General features: G+C 38.3%; 1 protein-coding gene across 1 annotated transcript in view; it reads right to left on the reverse strand.

Moving 5' to 3' along the window:
• Window positions 1-15,961, reverse strand: part of COG5 (component of oligomeric golgi complex 5) — a 175,160-nt gene that overhangs the window by 22,058 nt on the left and 137,141 nt on the right. Inside the window, exons 15-17 of the mRNA XM_038153486.1 lie at window positions 2,491-2,601; window positions 1,080-1,142; window positions 171-274 (exon numbers count right to left, since the gene is read on the reverse strand). Of these exons, the coding sequence (XP_038009414.1) occupies window positions 171-274; window positions 1,080-1,142; window positions 2,491-2,601 (278 nt within the window). The remainder of the gene's footprint in view (window positions 1-170; window positions 275-1,079; window positions 1,143-2,490; window positions 2,602-15,961) is intronic.

Consider the following 15,961-nt stretch of genomic DNA (forward strand, 5'->3'; position numbering starts at 1 on the left):
GAACAGATAGGTGTAATTCTGCTTCCTGTGTTCATTAACCATAAAGCAATCACCTTCCCTCAACAAACAAGCACTCTTGCTTCAAGGGCATTGTGGCAATAACAATCTATTACACACATGCAGGACATCTTACTCGAGCAATGGTAAATTTCAAAGATATTTCTAGTTACCCAGAAAAATCTTCCTGGTGCATAGTGATGATAATAGCTTCCACTGAATCTCCTACAGAGTTCAGTAGCGGCTGAACAGCACTACCCATTAGATCATGGACTGCCTAAAATAGAATAAGAAAAAGGCAGAAGTAAGGAAACAAAAATTAGAAGCATTTGCATTCCGACGCCTCAAAAAACACCTTAGGAAACAGTTCATTTTATCGGTGCTTTTTATTATTTTGCATTCGAAAATGCTAAACAGGAGAACCAAACCTAAAGATAACATTTCTCTTGAAGTGATTTTACCAGTAAAGTACAGAAATAAGGCTGCTTGCTGCTTCTGTGTAAAGCCTTCCTTCAAAAAGGTGCACAGCAATTTGGCATTCCTGGTTTGTACATGTACATGTACATGTTTTGGTGCACATTTGGCTGAGCTGTTCATTCCCCAGACACAAGCTGCCCTCCATTCCCTTGCACACACCCCTCCCAGGTCAGTGCCCAGCAGGACAGACTTGGAGAGCTGTCAGCCACCGAGGCTGCACCGCCATCCACATCCCCCCACAGGAAAGTACCAGGTCACATCAAAATTATAATTTGATGTCTGTCGGGGGAGGAAGGGGGTGATGAAGGATCCAGCTATTGCTGTTGAATGCTGCAGAGAAAGACATTTATTTTCACAGTCAGATGACATCTATGTCCTGACCATTATGAGAATATTCTGAATACAAGCGTGAGTCAAGGAGTGATTTGGCACAGGTAACACATATGTAGCTGCAGACACAATAAATCAGAAATGTCAGAATATTTGTATACCTCATGCTAAATATACTGATGTAAAATAATAGGTGGGAAGTAAGTGCCCAATTTAAGTGTAACAAACAAAGCCAAGCTCAGCTCTGTCCCTGAAGCATATGGACATTCAATTACCTTTAAGGCAGTTGTGACCGTTTGCTCAGCAGCTGCTGGAAACGAGCTCTGACTGGTAATAACCTAAAAATTGTAAAGTACTTGTTAATAATCAGCATTCAAGATATTATTAGAATTTATAATATTCACCGTCATTTAAAAACATACTGAGTTATCCTTAGAAATGAGTGTTTACAGATAACTATCACATGTGCTTTATACAGACAGAATTTTCAGTGCATCATCAATCCTTTGCTTTCAGATTTCCTATGGACTCTGCTTCTGCCTTGGCAAAGAAATGACTCAATCGAGTTAAGCTGAAATTTAGCTGAAGGGCTAACAGAATCAGAATAAAAATAACTGGTGTATTCTCCCACTGCTAAGTATAGAATTCATGGAGAACTATACAAGCAGCTCTGTGGCAAATATTTGAAGGAATGGTTGTTCTTTCTCAGTATTATGACTATTATAGCACTACATTTTAAATAGCTGTTTATTTACAGCTAAAACAATATTAAAATTGAGAGTCAAATGATCTGAAGGACTATTCTACTGATTTCCTTACAGTTTTGAACATGCTACACAATAGTATTTTTAAGCCAGATAAGTACTGAACTCAAAGACTGAATCATAGATCTCCCTCCAACACTAAGACACATGAGGTTCATTACTAAGTACATCAGAAAAAGCAGACTTAAAAGTTGATCTACCATCTGTTTGCAAAATCCAAGGAAATTTTATAGCCTTTCTAGCATTTTTTAAAATTCTTTGAACATATCCAGAGTCAGGAGTAGTCATGATCTTTTTTCTAATCAGGCTAGGATTTAAATATGATTAACTGCAACTACCAATATATCTGTTTGGTTTAGTTTACAAAGACTGTGTAAAAACTGGCATCACTAAATCAGTAAATTGGAATTATTCATAACTGTGCTTAGTCCTGAAAAATTTCCAGGCCAGACTTTAGTCACAGTAATAATGTATGCAGATATTTGTGAGCTATTGCTTTTCTTGATTTCAGCCTTTCCTTCCTCTTTTCAGCTTGGCCAGAATTGCGGGGAAGCATTGAAGGTCTTCTGAAAAATAAAAGCTTGGGCTGAAGAAGATGCAGCAAGGGGGCCATCAGGCTGATAAGTACACAGATAAGAAAAAACAAAGAGTTCAATTGTTTATGCTCACAAAGTAACGGCTGTCAGATGTGATTATTCTCTAGAAACATATTTTTATTCTTCTAATATTGACAATTTGTCATATAGTGGTGCTTACAAGGACCAGCCCAGTCTCAAAGAGCTGCAGAAATGCACAGTAAGGTGCAGCTCTTAACACGAAATTGGGCTGCATTTGTCAAGAGTTCTCACCTGCTAAATGGAGCACATGCACAGGATAGAGCAAGAAGGTAACATTATGGTGAGAAATGCCAAAAGAAGCCTACCTTCAGAACTGCCTGGTGCAGTTTGTACAGAGAATTGACCACAGCCACGTTCCTCCTCTGGCCCTCTGTCAGTGGCCCAATCACTTGGCTGGCATCTCCTTGAGTAGACAGCTGCAGTGACCACAGAAATTGTTGGTACCAACTCTTTAAACACTGTGTCTCCCCAAAGTTAATTTGGACCACAGGAAAAACCACAGGCCCTCGCTACCCAATGTTCTTCCATTTAACTCTTGTCTTGATTCACAGAATTTCTGTCTTCAGATTAAACAGCCTGAACAACAGCAAAAGGAACCTTGTGAGACTGTCTCAGCTCCCAAACCACAGCACTGAGACCCAGATCTCTTGGTGATACCTAGTCCCAGCAAAACTTCAACTTTGTAATCTCAGAGCCAGGTGAAATCACCTACCTGACAAAGCCCAATAAACTCCCAGCAGATTTTCTCTATGAGCAGCATACATTTTTCTGTACGCCCTCAGTCTGTCCTTCTGACAACTATTCAAGCCTCTCCTTAAAAGCTCAGCTTTTTTAAATAGATGGCTTAGAGCTTTGTATATATGACAGGCCTATAAATCAACAGAAAAATACAACTACAAGGACCAAAACTGCTAGACCTGTCAGTAAAGAATTTTATCTATGAATCTTTCAGCAAAAATCAAAGAAATATTTCTTCATATTTAAACTGCACAAAGCATACATTTTTTATTATTATAACAGAAATCGAAGTACCAGGATGATCCATAAATAGCCATTAACTATGGAACAGTCTTGTAAGGACACCATAGCATATATTTATAATTTAAAATATAATAAACTGCAATTGGTAAAAAACCAAAATTTTTCCTGGGCACTCAAAGCTTCAGAAATACAAAGAACTGACAAATGGTGATGTAAATTCTAGAAGTACATCTAAACATTAAAGCAAGAATACCTATTAATAGAAGGCTTTACTGAGATATAATTACCCAACTAGTTATCTATGTTTCAGGATACAGAATTATCCTCCAGGAAATCCCTAAAGATCTCTAGCTCCAAAAGTCTCTGAGTAAAAATATATTCAACTCACTGAGAAAATGGTAAAGAGGCTTTCATGGAATGTGTCTAGACACAGTTGTAGGTCCTGCAGAAAGCTCCTAAACTAAAACTGAGCATACAGTAATAATTGTTTAGGAACAAAAGAAACAAACATAATATGAAAATTTTTAACTTATGAGAAACAGTGAATCTTTGCTACTGAAAGACTATTCCCACACCTCCCATTGCTTCCACACAGCATAAACACAGACAGCATACAAGCACAGTTACCTAGTATTTTCCAGCATTGCTAATGATGGAGTTTTAGACAGGTTTTTGCAAGCACCCAGGACCTCTGATTTATTCACAGTGCTATGGAGACAATATCTGTTCATTTCTCTTTCTTCAAATTTAGGGATTATTTCAGGATAAATAGGTTTCCAAGGCCTTTGTAGAAGTAAAGATCTTTTCCAGCGTACCTTCAATTATTTAATATCAAAATGTGTCCTTCAACTGGTTGACAAATATATTGTTGTGTCAGTATTTTCCTGCCTCCCTGATGAGAACAGCCATGTGAGCAACAACATCCCTGTCTCCTTCTAGATACTTCTATTGACAGACCTGACTGGTTTTTAGAATTCTGCTTCTCACATTTGCAGTTTCACAGATTAATAACAAAACAGCTGTGGAAAGAAAGACCCTATCCAGCCTGCTGACCACCCTCCTAGACACAAATAAACTTCTTCTCTATGCTTTTTTAAGTACTGTACAGACTGATTTATATTTTTGCACATTTACAACTATTAAACATAAAAGATACTATTAAACCAGTAAAAATTTTCATCCCAGTCACTTAAATTTCAGTTCCTCAGAGTTGTAAAGGATTCACAATTTCTTAGACATTGGACTCTGTCTCTTCTGCTGGTGAAAAAGCTTAACTGGTAAGTAAAACCATTAACGAGTACAAACACAACCCTTCTGCAACAACAAGAAATTCCTGCAGTCAGCAACAGTGCACAACAGCTTCACAGGCAAAATCTGAAAATGCCTTGAAAACAATAATCCTTGTAAAACTGTTTGCCATATTAGATTTCCTTTAACTAATCCACTTGAACTTTGACAGTCAGATGTGCTGATCCCTTGTACATCCTAAAACCCCTGGCCTAAAGCAAAGAAGCCTGAAAAACTTAACTCTTGTAACTAGCAACTGGGACTGGGCATCCCAGGGCTCTTCTCTAGGACCATTTCTCTTGAAGGTGTGCCATGGGAACACCTGGAACCTACATGGGCAGGTGTGTCCCACCATTTACAGAAGTCTCTCTTGCTGCCACCACAATGGTTTCTGTGACTTTGCCTCAAGGCAAGAAAGTTCTGTACTCTGTCCAGTTTGGTTCCTGTACCTACACTGAGTGACTGGCATGAGTCTGGATCGCAGACAGTTTATCATTGCTCCCGTATTCTAATGCCTCAGACTGAATTCTTGACACCCCTTATATCCTTTATACAATCATGCATCCAGTTAGGAAAAGTGTCATTATTGTGTCTCCCTGGCTCCCAGAAGCCAGGCTTATGGCCCTTTTACTACAGACATAAACCACCCTTCAGATTCTTTTCCAACATACAGGGTTTTATCAATGATTCACATTTATCATTCTCTTTTAGACAGAAAGTACTTTGAAAGTTCTGTGCTAGACACAGGTTGTGTATTTAAACCCAGTGGTAGTGCAACTGTTCCTCTGTTATCTGGCCACTGGGGACTGCACTGTGTAAATAGGTTAAGTGAATTAAGTGTGAAGCCCCTGCACGTCTGCTCAGGCTGCCTGAAAGACACAGTCCACGGGCCTTCTTTATGATGAGAAAAAATTAGATGCTTTTTTAATCAGTCAGCTATATCCTGAAATGCAGAAGGCCAGGAAGGGTGAATTATGCTCAGCAGAAACAGGGGGGACAGAAGGGCTGACTTCATCCCAAATCATAATCTATTTTGGGAAACAAGTGAAAGACCAAGTGCAGCTGAAGGCCAGATCCCATCTCCAGGGAGCTGTCAGTCACCCTGGGAGTTAGTCTGGTTTAAGCCTGCTAGCTGAAAACAAAAGAAAAAGAAATGATGTTGAAGCCAGACCTGAATGAGCAGCAGCAACAAGGACTGTAATTGTTCCACATTTCTGTCTCTAGCAATCGATTTCTTACACTCTTCAGTTGGTTAAATTGTTTCTGCTTTTACCTCAAGCCTGTCTACTATTTACAGTAATTTCATGGGCAGTAGCACAGGCACCCATTCCCCAGCAAGCATCAATTCTACAAGGGGTGACACGTCAGTGTGAGCTCCCTTTGCCAGCAGGAGCTTGGAGCACACTGCCAACGTGGGATGCTCCTGAGGAAGAGTGAGGCAGAGAGGTGTCCTCCCAGGAAATATTAGCCAGGACTGTTGTACCGTGCATCCAGGCACTGGGAAAAAGGCTGTGTCTGGTGGTGCCCTAAAAAGTGTCAATGTCAGCCTCTGTCCCATGCAGCATTTAAAAACATCAAGGGCAGCTGTTAAACTGAAATGAGAAAGAAACACTGGGAGACTGTGCCTTTCTGACATATTTATGAGTGTTTTCTCTAAAGCAGGAGGTTGAAATGTGCAGGTTCAATCCAGCAGCTGACTAGCTGGAGCAAGCTGCAGCTTGCAGCTGAATTTTGGTGGTTTATAAATCCAATTCAACTGAATCTGAGACCTAAGCAGTAGACTGCTATCAGGTAGCCTACTGAACCAAAAAGGACACTTGTAGAAGCCAATACACAAAAAAATGTGTCACAAAGAACAAGCTGCCTTCAGGTCATCTGACTGACTTACTTCAGCCTGACATGGTCAAGAAGCTGTAAGCCATGACTGGCACTGTGCTCTCACTGAATTCAGAAGTTCTTCCAAAAAATAGTTTCTTTTAGTTGATATTCTTCAGTACACCTACATGGTAACACTGCTTCACCTCCAAAGAGAGCAGTCAGTCTGCCCTCTGGTCAGTCTGCCCAGTACAGAAAATTTCAGGAATGATCACCTGACCACATGCAGGAAACCATGAAGCAGAGAAGTGAGGACTTCCTTGAGTAATTCACCCAGGTTATTTTAAAACCCCTGCTTTGGGAACACGGTACATGCACCCTGTATGCACCTATTTCCCTTCACTAGCTATAAAGGGAACTTAAAGCAGTAGTACAGATCCCTAGTAGTCTTGTCAGATACATTCTCACCCTATAAATGTATTTGCACCCCTTTGCATAGATCTACTTTGGAAATATGTCTTGGAAATAACCAGATTAAGTGCTCTGGATTTGACACTTTTCTGTGTTTGATGCCTTAGAGCAGACATGAATTTTGACAGCATGGATTTGATCTCGCATGTTGAGACATGTGCAATGATAAGATTGCTTTGGGATTAAATTCTTGTTTTCACCATGAAGCAATGAATGTAGAATTTAGATTAGGCCATGAATCAAATCATCATCAGTTCTCCCTTGGGTTATAAATGAAATGCTAACTGAGTTTGTCTTTTCTTGTAGGAAAGCTCAGACTATTGACACATCTTTTCTTGTAATTTTTTAGTGCTTCAAAGTGACTAACACTCCCCTCTTTCAACAGGTGGCAGCTCAGAAGAGACAGTGATTTGTGAGCTGGTTTGCTACTATTCTCTTCACAGACTACATATCTTGTAAAAAAACTTCAGTTTCACACTTAGCAACTAAGATCTCCTGTGCATCCTTATTGACAGTTTTGGAAAGCCCCATTTATTTGATTTCTCTGAAACAGCCTCAGCAAACCCATTTTCTTTAGAGCAGGAAACATCATAATTTAGGAGTATGGAGAATATCCTAAAATAAGACTAAAGCAGGGCTTCTCAACAAATCATTCAATCCAACTCCAGGATCACGAGACTAAAGAGTGTTTTGATAGCACAAACTGAACTGCAGTTGTCAAGCTGACATTTCCAACAATAAATGCATTCCTAATAGATGCAGCTGATGTTGCCATACCTCTGGCAGAAGGCAATCAATCCATCTGGTACTTGGCCTCCTGCCTGATCATAACAACTTATTATAAAGCACAGAACCCATTTAGAGAGTTTCTGAGTCAATAGGGCTTGGCCCTGGGATTTCTCCCATAAACTACAAATAATTGGTAGGATTTACTCTTAGGTTTAATGTTTTCCATACTGCAGAAGGAACTTTTTACAATCTCTTTCCACACCTAAAAACCACAAAGTTTTAGTAGAATCAGTTTTCTACTTATTGTAAAAAAAGCACCACTTAGCAGAAAAATACAGAAGAATCTGAACTCCGTTAGCTATTCCACTTAAATATTAGTTACTTAGAGGATAATTTGCAAAAAGAAGAGACATAATTTAGATGTTTGAAGTGTAGGATTTGAATGAATGTGTCAGTGGAAGTAAGATCCTTGACTGATAAGGATAAATTAATATGAATGCTCTGCTTTAAAAAAAAAACAAACTAAAATTTAAGAATAAATAATAAGTAAGAATTTATGGTTTTGGAGCAGCTTCTAATTTTACAAAGAAGAAATATTTCAAGACATGAGGAAAGTAATAAGCTGTGAGTTCAGGCAATAATTTAAAATGTACATAATAGCATGCATATTGCACCTTCAGGACATTCTTGTAGCTTACAGAATATATTTTTTTTAGCTTGCTCTGAAAAATGAAAATTTAATATTCTAGAAATATGGAAAAGGAGGTGTATAGTGAAGAAATTAAAAATCTTATAGAAAATATAATCATCACTTTGGAAAGAAAAATTTGAAGGGGCTGTTACATTTTTGACCAGGAAAAAGACCGAACATCATGCTGATACTATTCATGTTAAAAGAAGCAGCAATCATTGAACCATTTCCTCAGGCATACTTCTGCTTTGTTTTGGTTCTTCTTCCTTAATATTTTCAAAAGCCAAAGAAATGGAAGAAAAACAGCAAATGGTCTTTCTGTAACAGAAAAGACAGGATTTATCTCCAAGTCTTTGAATCATCTCAGAAGAAAAGCACCGTGCAAGTAACCAAAAGTGACTAATGGTTCATGGTGCTCAAACAATGAGCTGCTTTAAAACAACTGTGATATCAGAAAGCACTTATAAAACCAGTTCCTTTAAGGAATCTCAGAGAATCCTAAACCTGAAACACTTGGAATAATTTCTCAACTACAGAAAATTATGCCCTTCCCATTATCCAGCCAGGCCAAGTCTGGGGAGGATTTCAAGGACAATGTGTGTTGATCCTGATACCTCTGACAGTAACAGTTTATTGCATTTTTGATGCTTGCCAAAGTAATGACTGAATGATTAATCATATCTTATATGTAATCCCATTAGCTCCTGGTTTCAGCCAGCTACTGAGAATGCCTCTCCAGAGGTGGAGAGCAGACACATCCATCCCCAAGAGACATGAGAGGTTCAACATGATTGGGTGATATTCACCTACACATAAAAAATACAATCAACTCCTTTAATTGCCATCTGCCTTTTGTAGTATCGAGTCCAGCATTAACTGAGATTAGAATATTACCACCCCACACAAGTTTATAATTGAACTTTACATGGTTCAACTCTCATTAGAGCTGTTCCAAAATGGAAAAATTCCAAATCCTTTACCAGATATACATATCAACATTTAACCAAGTCCTCTTCTGGATCACGGAATTTAATTTGCTAAGAAATAACTTACAGCTTACTATAACAAAATATTGTAAGGATTGTGCAATCACATTCTTTTACTACATGCTAGCAAAATAACATACTGGACCTAAAGAAGTCTTTTAACCAATTTCCTAGCAAGATAAAATGAAGTACACAGGACTCCCAAAATCAGACTATTATGTTTGGATGATTTTTCTCTGGAGTTTAGCCAGTATATCTTAAAAAAAAAGTTTAAAAAAATATCACACATTTGTTATGTGAGTCACGATCTAACCAGCAAAAGACAACATGAGAAAATAGAAAATTCTTCATGAAGTTTTTTAATGTAACTCTCTCCTCCAGATTTTTAATTACAGTTTTAAAAGTTTAAATGCTTTTTAAAGTGATTTATCAGATAGATATTTCTAAGTATTCTCTGACCAATATAAGTACTTTCTAATGACTGTTTCAACAAAGCTCTTCTCATCTTTCCATCAAAAAAATAAATTACAAAACCTTACCTGACTTTTGATTATTTTTAAATTAGACCTACTGCCATCTTTAGCTTTTATTACTGTACAGTGAAATAGCAATTATTCTGAAATTATTTTATTATATAATAGCCTCCCACATATCCTATTTAAATACCTATTAATGAATTCTTTTAATGTGCCAAACACTGAATTCATATTTTTGGGTGTTCTTATTTAAATGGATACAAGTTTTTCATTGACAGTAATACCATATCTTCAAGGTACTGGCATAATACAATTAATTCATGTATCTCAAAAGAGAAGTGGGGAAAATATAATCTTTCACATTACTTACACCATTGTTACTGACCCATTATTTACATAAACCCTTCCTGAGGTGTCATTTCACTACTGTTCCTGAAGATTTTGAGCCTATTAGACTTCATACTTCCCTCCAAAGTTCGCAATATTCGACATTTAGACAGGAGGACGAGATACATTTCCCTGGAACTGTCAGACAAATCTCATTGTTGGAATATGTCCTGACTAGTGATTCACCCACAAATGAAAGCTTACAATTCAATATAACACCATCTAATAGGAGACATGGATTAATTCTTGTAAGATCACATAATAAAAAAGGCAATCAGAAATTCACTTTATGTCATTACAATAAGGATTCATCATGCTTTTCAATTCAAAACTGTCACAGGCCTCATAAATTTGCTGGGGTTTAAATCTGATGCCAGAATTCCAGTGCATTTTTATCCCTTCCCTGGAAGAATTTGGTTCCAGGAAATCTTTTCTCTCTCCCTCTCCACCCTGCTCTCCCCTACTTGATTGAATTATTCAGCTAGATGAATTTAACTATGTCACATAAGAGGATGGGTGGGAAAAAACCCAACACAGCTACCCCAAACCACACAGTTATGTCAATAAACATCAGTAAACATCCTAACAGAGACGCAGCTCAGATCCATTTTCTTGCTACTCCAGCATATTTCATTTCATTCATATTTCAATTTGTATAAATTAACTGGGCCAAAAAATGTTTTTGGGTAGTGTAAGGTACATTTCTCCTTGAAATATATACGAATAATGCTAACTCAAGGAATGCTTTCCTCCATAAATGAGGTCTTTCTAAAAGAAACCAGAATTACAGCCATCTTGTATCAACATTCTTCTTTCTTGCGGATATTTGTATCACCAGACTAGACAGACTGGGGCAACATCAATGGAGAGCTTGTTCAGTCCAGCTGCTCTCTGCCTGTTCCTAGTCAACCACTGAGGACAGACTGAAGGGTTGAGGAAAAAAAATCCTATCTCCATGAATACTCAGAAAAAACTAAGAATCAATCCTTCTCATCCAAGTGTTTTCTCATTGCAATATTTTAACTTTTAAATCCCATCCTCCTTTGCACTTCTGCTTTTCACAATTTCACTGATTAAGCCAAGATGTTCCAATATAGTCCCTGGATCAGTTATAATACACTTAGTCTTTTAGATTCTGGACAAAAATATGCCATTCATATTGCTTCTCATCTAAATAACCCCCTGAAAACAGCTCATTTAAATCTTCATTGCTGTGATCAAGCATGACAGACACTTTCTCAAATGACATTACAAAATTCCTTGTAAAGACTGTGTCTTTCTCAGCTCGCTGTTTTAAGCCGAATTAATTGTTGGGGTTTTATTCCACCTGCCATTCTAGCCTTTTCTTTCCTCATTCTCTTTATTAGAGCATTGTTTACAAGCCACCAAGGACAAACATTAATAAAGTAGAGATTGTTTTTAACAGTAGTAATATAAAGCAAGATCAGAGCACATTTAATTGCATTCTCAGGAAGAGAGATCCTGGAAGATCCGTAAAGCCATGGCATGACGGCATCAAAACTACACCACCAAAAACAAACAGCAAACTTTCTTCTATTGACTATAATATATCAGATGCACCATAAACCCACTAAGAAAGAAATTATGAAAAAAGAATCAAGATTCATCTGCTACAAATAGTTATGATGATGGGATGGATATGCAGAACGTTGAGATCTATTTTAAACCTCAGTAATTACAAAACAGTTTTTAAAAACACTCAAAGGAAAGGATCAGCTTTATTCAGAAAATTTGAAACATAAAAATACTTCTTATAGAGTGGTGTGAGAAGAATATAGCCTGTTTTCTTACAGCCTGCCTCTAAACTCAAAAACTCTCCCAAGTCATCTACTCCAATCCATTCTAAATGGTTAGCTAGTGAACCAGATATATTTAATGAGAAGATATTAGTTCTGAGTATCCACTAAAATTTGAAAATTGAAAATATCATTATGGGTAACTGCAAAAGACAAAGCCACCTGAGCACCAATAAAGAACACAACAGTACCTAGGAATGTAAGTAAAACAGAATTAGGAATCTTGCATCTAGAAATCACAAGTTCAAATATAAACTGGATTGAAGGACAAGCAGAGACAATGTGTCTCAGTTTCAGTCCTGGTGGAAAGTAGACACTTATTAAAATCTTCATTATGTGCATCACTGGCTATCTTACCTGAAGCCTCGGGAAGGAGACCTGTGACTGAAAAGGTCTGAGAAATGATAAAATGAATCTTTTAAAATGTTTCCTACAGAGACCAAGCACAATGGCAGGGCAATGCACTGAGCTATACAAGTTTTGTGGGCAATACTAAAAATAATTTAAGAACAACTGCAGCAGAGCTGACTTTCCATTGTATATATTTTGATGCTAATCTTATGTAATACATTTGGTGCTGATCAGCATTACAAAGATCAGTGCTCTAAAAATATCTGAACATGACAGATAGATAGATAGTCTTCAGCCTGTATCTCCATCCATTACATTCACTAAAAATAGAATATTAAATTACAGAAGGGCTTGGTTGCACTGGCACACAAAAAGGTGTCATCTTAGTTGGCTCCAAGAAGTACTTGGCTACTTGAAGAAAGGGCTGAACACTGAAGAGTTAATATCCAAGGGTTTTCTTGCATCCATCCAGCAGTATTTTAAGTTGCCAATTAGCCACAATGCCATGGACAACTGTACTCTTTTCAAGGTCTAAAACTCTGGAAGAAACACTAAATGCTATATGAAAATAAGTCAAGTACAGCTGACAAACACTGCAGATAGAAAAACATGTTGTGGAAAGCATATATTTTGAAGTTCTGGCAATCTAAGAAAATCTTAAGACCAAAAGCAATATTACTAAGAAGAAATCACATCTCCCAACTTTTGCCTTAGAGATTTATTTACAGCAGAAGGAAGTATGAATTCCAGATGCAAGAAAAAAATTACTCCAATCTGTCAGCATTTTAAGCTTCCTCTTGAACAGATTTTGCATCTCACTTTTGTTCATTCTCAGTCACATATTGGCTACACCCACAGCTGTAAATTAAAGGGTGCCAGGAAAGGTCCCTGGATCGGGCACGTGAGTGTCTGCACTGCTAAGCTGGTAGGACACTCATCAGCAAGTTCTTGGCCTGGGCCAGCAGCCTCCCCAGCCTCCAGCTGCAGCTCAGGAAAGGCCCTGCAGACACCATGGCCAGGAGGGCTCTGGCAGCCAGGCACTGCTTTGGGGAAGGGGAGCCCTCCCCAGCTGGGAGGACATGTCTGCCAGGGGTGCTGTTACCCTCCCATCTCAGAGAGATGTTCACAGCTGGGATGGCAGCTTAAGTCCTGAGTGTCTGTCACAAACCCTTACTGACCTTGTGCTCCCAAGTGAGAGTGGCACAAGCCCCAGGGTGACAGTGTGCAGCAATTCAATGGACAGCCCTTCTGCAGCAAAGACAAACACGTCTTGCTGACCCTTGAAGTGAGCCCAAAACTAATCAGAAGAAACCTTGAAAATACAAATTTGCCTTCACACAGATGAGACCAAGCTCATTTACTTACTTACATTTACTGTTCTGAGGACAGTTATGTGTTTTCAACACCCATAGTCTCTTTGAAAAACAAACCTAGACCATCTGGGGACAAGCAGTCAGGGATTGGGATATGCATGTATATAGTGTTCGGCTCTGAAGAAGGGGTTGACACAACAATGAATTGGTACACTTTTCTACTTCTGCTTTTTTTTGGTATTTATTTTCTTAAATTATAATTCACTAAGAAAAAAACTGTCATCAAGCACATGCTTCTAATCATTATGACTTCACAATAACATTGTCCTAGTTACAAAATCTAGTACCAGTTAATTGAAAAGTAGATCTCAGTAAACCCTAAGAAGTTTAGAAATAATGTATAATAATTTTAATCACAGAATCTTTATGTTAGAGTCATTTTGCATTTAAACATTAAGCCAGTTAAATATTCAGAATTGTTTCACAACATCTGAAATCCAGTTTCACCATTGTATACAAAAACAAGATCAGGCTAAATCAAAGCTTGCCACTTACTTCCCAAGAAACCTTTAGTGCCAACATATTACTGCTCGTATTACTGCTCCATAGCTCTGCAACTGATGCACATTCTAGAATCATGCATAACATTGCATAACTCAAATATTACTTAAGTAAATATAAATAAATCTTGATATACTACTGAGATCCAGGACAGTGAGAGAGAGGCTGCCTACTCTATATCACAGATATCATCAGCTGATGCTGACTTTTCCCTCAAAACAATCCAGAATCTTAAAACGTCATTCACCCAAATGTTCTTATGTCTGAAGTGTACAGTCATCTATCACTTTTGGGATCAGAACTACAAATTTTCTCTCATTTTGTCTCCTGGCATGTCCAGAGGTCACCAATAAGTGATTTAATGTCCTGCCCTTTGAGGATATGTGACAACTATTTGAACCTTGGTGCAGTGGCTAATTTTTGAGACACTTATGTGTTCTTTTTAATCTCAAAATTTGCTTCTGTTCCTGCGATTTTGGCATTTTAACTTTGAAATATGCAAAACACACCATGCATTGTCTTATGTTTTCTTAAGAAGACTGGGGAAGAATTCTTCAGAATGTCAGGAAGGACTGTGCTTAAAAATTTCCAAGTGGCAAACGTGATAATCACAAACACCACAACCACTGCCCAGGCTAAAACCAAGAAGAGAAGCCAAGCCTCTACCATGAGCTACAAAGGACAGTTTAGTGGCTGAGGGCAAAGGTTAGTAAGCTCTCCCAGAGCCCTGTCCTCAGCCTGTATTTCAAACCTCTGCCTCATTCATCTACTTTTGTGATATATGTGGCATCAGTTCAACCCCACTGAGTTAAAAGAATTTTAAAAATTATTCAAATTCTCTACTTCCTTCCTCCCTCATTACACCCACTCTCCATCTCCACATCTTGAGGGCTTCCTCTCCATGATTGCTTACAAGTCTGACAGCAGGAGAGATCTCCATTATATCATCTGCCTGCAGCCTCTTGTCTGCTGGAAAGATCCCTTTTTTTAGATAAACTTATTACTCCATAAAATACAATATTCCACATTTAGGAAACACTCCAATTATAGGCGATCACAGCTCCCACCAATTTTAGCCTTTTCTACCCCAACCTTAGAAAAAAATCTGCCTAGTTTAGTATGGCCATGCAGGTTCCTGGTTTGTCTGTACTTCAAGCAGACATGAACTTTTCCTGCTTGTGCTCCAGGCTGAGAGAGTGCTGTGTTCAGCAAGGTGCCACAGCTGAACTGGTCAGCATGGACTGGAGTGGAGCTAAAATGTGCTCTGCCATCTGGCAACACAGTAGAGTGAGTTTGTGTCTGCCTAAATCATGTAAGCACACAATATCCTTATATAGAAATGTTTTTTAGACAGCTTAATTCACCAGAATTTGCCAGCATAATCGCCCCCACCTGCTCTGAAAAGTAAGTGGGCAATCTCATTTTTACAATCCTGCCTCTGCAAATGACTCTTTGCTTGTTTATTGGCCAAAGGATAACGTTGTCTCTGATGATGCCTCCAGTGATGCCCTGTGGTGGGAGGAGTCAGAAGACACAGGCTCCATCAGACAAGGCAGGAAGGATTGCTCTGGGACTCTGATCAAAATTCATGAAGATAGTCTGACAGGATGACTGTAACTCTAGGGAGGAAACTGGTAGAGGTCTCCAGGTTCACAAAGTAGGAGAATCACACATTCTCTAAACAACTGCATTTTCATGTTCACAGCACAACACATTTCATCTATGTGCACTTGGTGGGTGTGTTAGTGTATTTCAATCCACCCACATGACAAGCTGAATAGAAACAGCACAAAAGTAAGAGAACATGCAGTACTTACATTCAGGTAACTGAAATCATCACTCTAAAACCGGAAAGAATGCACCAAAAGCCCCAACAACAAATATTGTTTCCAATAGTCCTGTACTGGGAAG

The sequence above is a fragment of the Motacilla alba genome, chromosome 1A (assembly GCF_015832195.1).
Source record: "Motacilla alba alba isolate MOTALB_02 chromosome 1A, Motacilla_alba_V1.0_pri, whole genome shotgun sequence".
Lineage (NCBI taxonomy): Eukaryota > Metazoa > Chordata > Aves > Passeriformes > Motacillidae > Motacilla > Motacilla alba.